The 10,659-nt window shown below is 51.5% G+C and overlaps 1 protein-coding gene across 1 annotated transcript; it reads left to right on the plus strand.

Moving 5' to 3' along the window:
• Positions 1–2,289: 2,289 nt before the first annotated feature.
• ALDH2 (aldehyde dehydrogenase 2 family member) lies at positions 2,290–10,641 on the plus strand. The gene is made up of 13 exons (XM_010398314.3): positions 2,290–2,460; positions 3,541–3,645; positions 4,672–4,812; positions 5,046–5,125; positions 5,466–5,577; positions 6,007–6,135; positions 6,580–6,693; positions 7,039–7,141; positions 7,793–7,977; positions 8,271–8,435; positions 8,705–8,862; positions 9,604–9,718; positions 10,014–10,641. Exons 1-13 carry the CDS (start codon positions 2,338–2,340, stop codon positions 10,044–10,046), a joined length of 1,563 nt encoding a protein of 520 aa, XP_010396616.1. The 5' UTR covers positions 2,290–2,337; the 3' UTR covers positions 10,047–10,641.
• The last annotated feature ends 18 nt before the right edge of the window (positions 10,642–10,659 follow it).

A 10,659-nucleotide genomic window follows, 5' to 3' on the forward strand; every position in this document is an offset into this window, starting at 1 on the left:
TGTCTCTCCTCATTCAGCACAACCTCCAGCAACATGCAGATTCTGGAAGAGTCTTTGGTGGTGGGAGGAACTTGAGGTCTCTGGATTCAGGGGAGACTACAGAGCTGAGGCAGTGCCTGCCCCGTGGAGCTGGGAGGAACTGAGAGGACTCCATGGTCCCATGAGTGCAGTGGATCTCTGGGGTCTCTTTGGGGACCATGGAGGATGCAGACTGGATCAAATGGGGGCTTTCAGTGCTTCACAGAGGCCAGAACAAGGGGAGAACTGTGGGAACAACCATGGTAACTTTATGAGCACAAGCAATTTATATGTAGTATTAATTCAATATTAAAGTAATGGGCACAGTTCTTTGGATCCTCCAGCTCCTCCAGCATGGGCACAGCCTCACAGCCCATCTGCCCAGGGTGGCCACCACCTCCCAGCCCTCAGGGGCACAAGGGGTGCTACAAAGAGCCCTGAGGGGCCATGCTGGCTCTCAGCACAAGGACCATGAGGCTGTAGGGAAGCTGGTAATCTGAGCCTTGGATTCTCCCAAGCTCCAGGGTGAAATTCCACCTCAGCCTTAAGCATTTAGCTCTGCTGTGGAAGGGGGAGGGAGCTGAGCCTATATCTGTCCAGCCCAGCCATTTGGGATGGTTTCCCAGGAGGCACCTGACTCCTGCACCTCCTACCGCCTTTAGGCAGGCTCAGGGGGCTGAGAGACGGGTCTGCCCTGAAGGTTTTTAGTGCTGCTGGATCTGTCTCCAAGCCCCAGGAGAGAGAAGGGGCTGCTCGAGAGAAGAAAAGCTTTATTTAACACAGGACTAGTGCTCAATGTCATGCGTTGTCCACTCCGGGATCATCAGAAGACAGACAGGACACACATGGGAGCTTAGCCCCGAGCTGGAGCTCAGCTCTGTGACGTGTCCTGTGGGTACCCTGAGCCGCTCCCTCCGGGAGACACGGGCACATCTCTGCAGGTGAAACCGGTCTGGCATCTCCCACTGGTGCTTTAACATGCGCAGGGCTGTGACAGGAGGGAGAACAGGTCGGAACAAGAGGTCCTTGCGAGTGCCACCTCCGAAAGGGCTGCCCAGGAGCCACTGACCGGGAATCCGTCACCCTTTAAGGGATGCGGGTGGACAAGGATGAGAGAGGCTGAGATCCAGCACAAGAGGATTTCTTCTCAGCTGATCCAGGAAACACACGGCCTAATCCGTGTCCTGCTGGATAACCTCGGGCGGGCGTTTTGCCTCTCTGGGCTGTGCTGTTCCTCCCTGCACCAAACGGCTGATATTCCCCTCTCCCGAGAGAAACGCCTGGAAAGTGCAAATGCAGGAACCTCCAGCAAGACTTTCAGTGACCTGGGTCGTCCAGGACAGTGGGTGAAATTATTCCTGGACTCACATATCCTACAATTTTTCTGGCCCCTTTAATAAACCAGAGCTATCCCTGTCACCCTTCACAGACCCCTCACTGAAGAAGCCAGAGGGTGCAGTCTCTTACACAGGGTATTCCCCAGGTCTTTTTTTAGAGGTTAAAAACTCTTTGTGTTTTTGGTCTGTGGCTTCCTTAGCGATGGTGATGATAACCCGAGCGCTCCTCTGTTCCCTGCACGTGAATCTGCACTTGGATACACTGAAGTTGCACAATGCATCTAAAACAAACCAGAAAAGAAGCCCTTTAGCCATTGATGGGAGCGATTTCACAAAGCCTCTCATTTGCATTCACCGAGAAGCTCCCTGTTGTGAAAGCACTTCCCTGGCTTTGTTCCACTGCCCCTACACACGGGAGGGTTTTTTGGATGCCTGGCTGGACGGTAATGGTGGCACGTCCATGGAACCGAGGGTCTAGGTCCCCAAATTCTCCCTCATCACCTTCCTTCAAAAGTAACCAGCTCAGCGGAGGTGTTTCTGTATTTTTTTTCCTCTTTTTTCCTAGTTCTTGCCTGCAATTAGGCACGAAATTCTCTGGGTATGGACGGAGAGAGGGCAGAGACGGGATAGGGACAAGGACAGGGACAGTTAGTGCCGGTGCTGGACACGGATGAGGCACCCCCGCTGCACTAAACCAAGCCTGACTTGAGCTGAACTGGGCTGAACCGACCCGAACGGGACCGTGCTGAGCAGAGCTGAGCTGAGCCAGCACCGCCCGAACCGAGCTGGATCGAGCCTATTCCATCCGAACCGAGGACGCCAGGCTGGTTCTCCCCGTGCTGCGCTGCTGAGAGCAGCACCGAGCCGAGCCAAACCGAGCCGAGGTGGGCGGTGCCGAGCGGTGCCGGGGCGGGGCGGGGCGGGGGAGCGGAGCGGGGCTGTCCCGAGTTGCGGGGCCCGGCCCGGCCCAGCTGAGCTCAGCATGCTGCGGGCGGTGGTGCGCGGCTCCCGGCTCTGCCCGGCCCTGCTCCGGGCTCCCTTCTCGGCCGCCGCTGCCTCCCCCATCCCGGCGCCCAACCCGCGCCCCGACATCGCCTATAACAAGGTAGGGCCGCGCTGGGAGCCCGGGCCAGCCGGGCTGGGCAGGGGTGTCTGGGGCTTCCGTGTCCGCCGATCGAGCCCGGCGCGGGGCTGGGCCAGCCCGGGGTGACGCTGAACCCGGAGCGCCGGAGCAGCCGGGGATTCGGGCCCAAAGCCTTGGAAAAGAGCAGCCTTGGGTGCAGCCGCAGATGCGGGGCACAGGGCATGAGTCCCACCGCCACCGGGCTCTGTCCCCGTGCCCGCGGTGGGCTCGGCAACCCCGCATCGGTGCGAACGACCTATGGAGAAAACTCTGAGAAAGGGCACGGGAAGGGAGGGGAAGGTACTTGGCTGGTTATCTGCAGAGATTAGACCCTTGCTCCAGGAAAATCCTGTGGGATCACCTGTGCGAGGTGCTGGTGGAAGGCAGCACTCCAAGGCACCCGGCCAATCCTTCCCCGGTGGCCATGCCCAGGCCGTTGGCGGTTGTCTGAGCGTTCAGCAAGTTCTTGGCGAGCACCACGATCTTTGCACTCCCAGTTCCTTGCCATCGACCTGGAAAAAAAAAAAAATACCTTTAGAAAGAAGGAGTTGGTAAAAAGCTGCTGTTAACACCTGGTTCTGGTGCATGGGGAGCCTAAAATCGGTTAATCTGTCAATAATAGAATTATTTAGGTTGGGAAAGACCCTTAAGGCTCATAAGTCCGTAAGAAATGCTGCAAAAGCTCTTGTGCTCTGGGCAAAATCAACTCACTTGTCCATGCCTAAAGCATTTTCTCACTTCTCAGTCTCCTGAGCTCCCCAGTGTCCCTGCACAGCTCCAGCCAGGCTTCCAGCTTTTGCAAGGACCTACCAAGATGGGAACCTCTTCCAATTCACGTGCTGTTTGCTGAGCTGTGAATTCCTTTACTCACTGGAGGCTCTGTTATGTGTTTTTAGGCTAAAGTATCTCCTTCATATCGCTGCAGGTTTGGAGCCCACACAAGTCAAGTTAAGCCCTTTTAATTAACCAGGCTCCTCAGATGCCATCAAAGAACCAAAGCTCCCCCTGATCTCCCTGGGATCTGGCTCGAAGGCTCAGCCCTGCTTGGCTTTTTGCTTGCAGATTTTCATAAATAACGAATGGCACGATGCAGTCAGCAAGAAAACCTTCCCTTCCATCAACCCAGCCACAGGAGAAGTCATCTGCCAGGTGGCTGAGGGTGATAAGGTAAATGTTGTTGGGATGAGATGGGTTTGTTTTCCATGGGAGCGGGTCCAGAGGGGTTGCAGAGGAAGACACCACTCCACCTCTCACCTGGGCAGCTCCAGGAGAGCCGTGTTTGCAGCAGTGTCTCATCTATGCAAATACCACATCAAGTGCTGCTCCTGTTCTTCCTTGACTACTGCTTTTTTAAAAAAAGAAATGGTGGGGAATAAAGTCATGTCATCATCCCCTGCCTTATGCAAGGCCCTGCTGGGAGCTGGTGGCAGAGCTGAGGTGGTGTTTCCCAGCAATTTTGGGTTTATCCTGCAGTCTGGAAACTTGTGTGTGTTCCCCAAGGGAGGAGTGAGTGAGGAAAACCCTTTGTTGTTTGCCTCTCTGTGGCAGCCTGGCTTGTCCCGGCAAGACCATTGCAGCAAGCCAGGACAGAGAACCAAGTAGGAACCAGCAAATGCCTCGACAGGACAAAAATCATGGATCAGAGACAGCTGATCAAGGAAAAAACCCTTTTAGATTGGATTCTGAAAAAGTGCCAAAAGCAGACTTCCAGAGCTTTCCCCATGCCTTGTTCTAGGATGCAAATATTAACCCAGCAGGTGGCATGGCAGAAATAACCTGATGATATTTGCACTCCGTGTAGCTGAAATAACAGAGGGTGAGCACAGGCAGAGGTTGTGGCTGCACAGCTGTTGCATCCATCTGGTCCACTGCCACTCCTGCTCCTTGCTCCTCACGGATGCAGCCTGGGTGGGAAAGCTGTGTCTGGTGCAGCGCAGTGTTTGTGCTGAGGATGGTGCTCACGGGGAAAATGGCCCAGGGGCTGTACCCGTGTGCTCCCCTGCCCTGGGATCGAGGAGTGCCTTGCAGTGGGGCAGCTGCCAAAAGCCTGGCAGGAGCAGCCTCTTGTGCTGTTTGGCTGGAGGCTGTTTCCTCCTGGAGAGCAGGGAGAGCTTTTGTTGTTTGAAGAGAGGGAGTGGGGCCTGGTTACTCCTTTCTCACCCTTTCTCACCCTTTGCCTGGGCTCCCCCGCAGGCAGATGTGGACAAAGCCGTCAAGGCAGCCAAGGCAGCATTCCAGCTGGGCTCTCCCTGGAGGAGGATGGACGCATCTCACCGGGGCAAGCTGCTGAACCGTCTGGCTGACCTGATCGAGAGGGACCGTGCCTACCTGGCTGTGAGTGCTGTGCTCTGCCGCAGTGCAGGGACTGGAAATCACGGGGGGTTCTGTCCATTGGGTGGGCTGGGGGCTTCATCCACAGCTCAGGCTGTGGGACAGACTTACAAAGGTGGGGGGAAGAACTTTTGGGAGGCCAACATGCCGGACAGATCCAGCAAACTGAGATCTGACTCAAAGCTGTGCTTGTGACTTCCCCCCGGCTCTTCAGGAAACCTTGCTGTCTTTTGCAGGCACTGGAAACTCTGGATAACGGCAAACCCTACGCCATCTCCTACCTGGTGGATTTGGACATGGTGGTCAAATGTCTCAGGTAGGTTTGGAGGCCACAGGTGCTGTGGGATCTGGATCTGACTGATCTGGTTTCATATCAGACACTTTGGGTTTACTTTTTGCTGTAATTCCTCTGAGTTCCCAAAGTCACACAAAGGGTGGTGATCTGTTACAGCACAGAAATGACAATGAGAGACACAAATATTTCTATTTACTGTCCATTCTTAAAATCACCTGTTTCAGAAATACCTGCATTGGGTTGTGTTTTCTGAAGTGACTGAAAAAGAGAAGAAAGCAAATAGCTGGAGGAAGTCTCTCATCTTCTGTTGGCAGCAGACTTGTTATTTTAATTCCAATGACCAAATTGTTACTGTTTCCAGATACTTTGCAGGCTGGTCAGATAAATTCCATGGCAAAACCATCCCATTAGATGGAGACTTCTTCTGCTACACAAGACACGAGCCAGTGGGAGTTTGTGGACAGATCATCCCGGTGAGTAAAATGTAACAGCAGTTCCTGCAGCGTTGCAAGAATTCAGTGTTACAGTGTAAGTTCCCCTCTGTTGCTAACCCCTGCTTCCTCCCAGGGGTAAACAAAGTCGGGCTTGCACCAGCTGGGAGGGCTCTTACTTCACTCCGGGAGTACAGAACTGCCTGTTCATTTCATGGGCTCTGAGCAAGGTTTACTTTGTATCTGCTGATTAAAAAAAAAAGGGGGCTTTAACCCCATTTATAGGAATTACCTGTCTCAGAACCACAATTAAGTTTAAACTACTACCTAGAATTAACCCCAAAATTCTGTGTGATGAGGAAAGATCCAAGGCTCTTCCCTAAGTGCTGATTTGAGTGGAGCTCACTGGTTAATTACTGATTAATCAGAAACTTTCACGTTCACGCCAGCAAATCCCTCCTTGTTTTTCAGTGGAACTTCCCACTGTTGATGCAAGCCTGGAAACTGGGGCCTGCCCTGGCCACTGGGAATGTGGTTGTGATGAAAGTGGCAGAGCAAACCCCCCTGAGCGCTCTCTACGTGGCCAATCTGATCAAAGAGGTGAGGACAAGGCCAGGATTCCATCACCACTGGAGACAGGAGCAGGGAAGGGCTGTCTGCAGGAAGGACGGGTTGTCCTGGGTCTCTCAGCAGCTGATTTAGCAAAAAACCCCCTTGTTCATATAAATGCATATGCAGACCATGTAACTCTTGATTAGGGAAGGACTCTTTGAGGTTTGATTAGATAATGAACTTCAGGGTGATCAGAAAGTGAACATACATCTGTATTTATATCTATATCTGTAAATACACCTTCAAATTGTGCTCGGGATATGGGGTGGGAAGAGGAGTTATGTCCCGGTTATTGCAAACAGCATTAAAATAAAGCCCTGGGAAATCAAAGGAGTAAAGGCTGCTGCTGGTAGGGGCACAAACAGAGGAGGGGAGGGGAAGCCTTGGAGTGTAAAAGGAATAACCTTGCTGTGTCCTGCTGGGAATTGCCAGGCTGGATTCCCTCCAGGCGTGGTGAACATCATCCCTGGCTATGGGCCCACGGCAGGAGCTGCCATCTCCTCCCACATGGACATTGATAAGGTGGCCTTCACCGGCTCCACAGAGGTAAGGGAGCACCTGAACCTTCAGCCCCTGGGACCACGGAGTATCTCATTGCTGGATAAAATACTGGAGGTGCTTTGCCTTCTACACCTCATTTAAGGCTGATTCCAGGGTTTGATGTGTATTTTTGCATTACATAAGACTCTTTTGTTCTGATTTGAATATTTAGAATATTTCCTATTGTTTCCCTTGAGCTGCTTCTTACTGGGGGTGAAACTCTAGGCGGACTTAAAGCCCTGACAATGAGGGGATTAACACTGAAGTGCTGACTGAGATGTAAACCCAGAGCCCTGCCAGGCCTTGCTGATGTGGGAGTTAATTGCAACACCTGCTCTGCTCTCCCTGCAGGTTGGACACCTGATCCAAAAGGCTGCAGCAGAGAGTAACCTCAAGAGGGTGACCCTGGAGCTTGGAGGGAAGAGCCCAAATATAATCATGTCTGATGCAGACAGTGAGTACCTGCTGTGCAATGTTTAATCTGTGCCTTTTACCTTGGCCACTTCCAAGCAGAGCTGGAGGGGAAAGGAAAGGGAAGGAAAACTCTCCCGTGTTGTGTGAGGCTCCAGCCCGGACACCACCACTCTGTGCCTCCTGCTGTAGCTGCTGCATTTGTGTATCAGTGCTTCTCCACTCCCACATCTTTTCCCAGTGCTGGGAAGTTCAGTTACCAACAAACAATGATTGTTTCAGTATCTTCCTCCAGTCCTTGCTCCAATTTTGTTTTCATTTCTCTTGGAGCACACCACTCTTCTCTTACGAAGTCCTGCTTCCCTCATCCCTTGAGTATAAACTCATTTTTGGTCTTGATGAGCCAACACATGGCCTTTTATATGGCAGTTAAGTAAGGAAGAAAATTTGTCCTTAATACCCGATAATTTCCAATGAGAACTGTAATCTGCCTCAGATAATTTTCTCTAGTCTGGATTGCTTTAATAGACCCTCATAAGAATTAAGTCTGTAACTCCTGCCCTACTAACCCATGGCGAATGCTGTTAGCTGAAGGGACTTTGTATCCCCAGCAGTCTCTGTGATAATTGTCCTAAAGAAGTCCTGGACTCTGGTTGGGTTTATCTGCTTATTTGTTTTCTCTCCCCCATCCTAGTGGACTGGGCTGTGGATCAAGCCCACTTTGCCCTGTTCTTCAACCAAGGACAGTGCTGCTGTGCTGGGTCCAGGACATACGTGCAGGAGGACATTTACAATGAGTTTGTGGAGAGGAGCGTGGAGAAGGCCAAGGCCAGGGTGGTTGGAAACCCCTTTGACTTCAAAACTGAGCAGGGGCCTCAGGTAAGAGCAGGAAACACCCTGAGCTGTTATCTCATGAAATAATCCCAGTCTTGGGTCATTGTGTAGATTAGAAGGGAAATATCCTTTGGTTTATTGATTAACCTCATTTGAACTGTGCCCATTATCTCCTCACTGGTGCAGGAGGGAGGAGTTAATTAACCATTCGGATGATCCCAAAACTTGCTGCTGGCATTTAAAAATGATCATTTCCCTTTGGAGCTGGCTTGGCAGCCTGTTGAAATAAGGAATCTTTTTCCAAGTGGAGCTGACGTGTGCCCCCTCCTGGCTCTCAGGTGGATGAGGAGCAGTTCAAGAAGATCCTGGGCTACATCAGCGCTGGGCAGCGGGAGGGAGCCAAGCTGCTGTGTGGTGGCAACGCCGCTGCAGACAGGGGCTACTTCATCCAGCCCACAGTCTTTGGGGACGTGCAGGACAACATGACCATTGCCAGGGAGGAGGTGAGTCCTGCAGCACCCCCTGTCCAGCCCCTTCCCACCTCTTGATGTAAAAACCCCCAGGTTTACAAGCACTGGCTGTTCATGAGCTGTGGAACCCGAGGTTTCTCCGTGTTACGTGATCTTCCCTTCTGGTTACATCCTGGGCCCTTTGTTAACAGGGGCAGTGACGCTGAATTTCGTGTCCTGTGCGACTTTCAGCCCCACATCACCCATGGCCTCCCTGTGATCCATTTACACAGATTTTCCCATGCTCTGCTTGGGTTTTGCAGATATTTGGGCCAGTCATGCAGATCCTGAAATTCAAAACCATTGAGGAGGTCATTGAGAGAGCCAACGACTCCAAGTATGGCCTGGCAGCCGCAGTGTTCACCAAGGACCTGGACAAAGCCAACTTTGTGTCACAGAGCCTGCGGGCTGGGACAGTCTGGTGAGCCTGAACTGTCTCCCTGCCTCCCCCCACAGCTGCTGGAAGCTTCCCTGGGTGCTGCCGTGGCTCATTGGGATTGCTCTTTGATAGCCTGTCTGTCCTTTGGGTCTAATTTTACGTGTACTTTGCTCAGAGTAATGTCAGACCTTCAGGTATAATGGGAACTTAGGTGGTTTTTATATTTATTTATTTATTTATTTATTTATTTAGGGTGGAGCATCTCTCCTATGAGAGTGGTTATCTGGGAGTGTTCAGCCTGGAGAAGGCTCCAAGGAGACCTTAAAGCCTCCTCCAGTGCCTAAAGGGGCTCCAGGAGAGCTGGAGAGGGACTTGGGACAAGGGATGGAGTGACAGGCCAAGGGGGAATGGCTTCCCACTGCCAGAGGGCAGCGTTAGATGGGATATTGGGGAGAAATTCCTCCCTGTGAGGGTGGTGAGGCCCTGGCACAGGTTGCCCAGAGGAGCTGTGGCTGCCCCATCCCTGGAAGTTGCAGCTGAGAGTGGCAACCTGGACACTTGGCCCTGGAATAATGAGAGATGGGGGTGGATTCCGTGATGTTCTGTGTCCTGCCTGATAAATTCCAGCGCTGATTGGTTCTGTTGGCTGAGGGAACTGACAGATAAGGGGATCCTGCCCAGAAATTCCACCCTCCCTCTGCTGTGAACAGCTCAGATATCCCATGTGCTGCCAGAGGGCTCTTCCCTGAGCTACAGGTGTTTCATCCTTGCTTTCCATTCCAGGATAAACTGCTATGATGTGTTTGGTGCCCAGGCCCCCTTTGGTGGCTACAAAGCCTCAGGGAACGGGCGGGAGCTGGGAGAGTACGGCCTGGAGGCCTATGTGGAGGTGAAAAACGTGAGTATCCCTGGATCCACGGCCTTCCCAACCCTCTGGGGTAGCTCCAGATTGTCTTTGTGCCTTTGCTGGTGTGGGCTAGGCTCAGAGTTGAAACCAAACTGAGGCAAAACTGTGACCCAAACCGTGAGCTTCCCCCTCTCCTTGAGCCTTCCCAGTCTCCAAACCTGTCCCTGACTGGGATACACTGGATTTTCTCCTGCCTCTCACCCTTTCTGTGAATACTCCTGAGAACTCTCCAGAAAAATCCCAAGTAACTTTGTGACTTTTCTTTACTTTTTTTTCCCCCCTCTAGGTGACAATCAAAATCCCACAGAAAAACTCCTAAAAGGACAGCAGCCTTCTCCACGAATTTGGAAATAATTATGCAGCTTCATGGCACACAAAGGAAAGCTCTTCTCAACACACAAAATTTAGTATGCAAAAATACGTAACTCTGCATTAAGAGGTATTTTTTAGGTGTTTAAAGGAGCTTTTGTTAAGAAAAAAAAAAAGCAAACTACTTGGCTTTATCTTTTTAAAATGCCAAATACAGTTGGTTGAGCATTAACAAGATGGGTGGTTACTTTGGGTACATTTTGGGTATGTATTATATGGGTGCAATCACTCGTAGGAGAGGGATGTCATCTTTCCATCTCTCTCTGATAAACAAGCTTATTTTTCCTGAGAAATCATTTACATGCTCGTTTCGTCTAGGAGGGTTTATATCATAGAAAATAACAATTATGTGTTGGCTTCCAGAACTAGGTCTGTAACCCTTGTCCTATAAACTGTGTTTCTCTTCTGTGAGCAAAGTGAACTGAGTTCAGTGTGTACCTGGGCCAGGAAGCAGAGTGAAATCTGTGAGGAAAAAGTGGTTTTTTTGTTCTGTCCTGCTCCTTGTAGCCACTCCAAATAAACATTTCTCGTCTCAGTGCAGTCAACCCTACCTTTGTTGGAGG

Source organism: Corvus cornix, chromosome 15 (genome assembly GCF_000738735.6).
Source record: "Corvus cornix cornix isolate S_Up_H32 chromosome 15, ASM73873v5, whole genome shotgun sequence".
Lineage (NCBI taxonomy): Eukaryota > Metazoa > Chordata > Aves > Passeriformes > Corvidae > Corvus > Corvus cornix.

What these genes read in the sequence shown, in the direction of transcription:
- ALDH2 (XM_010398314.3), top strand. Translation starts at nt 2,338, where the DNA reads ATGCTGCGGGCGGTGGTGCGCGGCTCCCGGCTCTGCCCGGCCCTGCTC. An exon ending in AGGTGGCTGAGGGTGATAAG is followed by an intron (nt 3,646 to 4,671) that starts GTAAATGTTGTT and finishes GCTCCCCCGCAG; the next exon opens with GCAGATGTGGACAAAGCCGT. An exon ending in TGACCATTGCCAGGGAGGAG is followed by an intron (nt 8,436 to 8,704) that starts GTGAGTCCTGCA and finishes TGGGTTTTGCAG; the next exon opens with ATATTTGGGCCAGTCATGCA.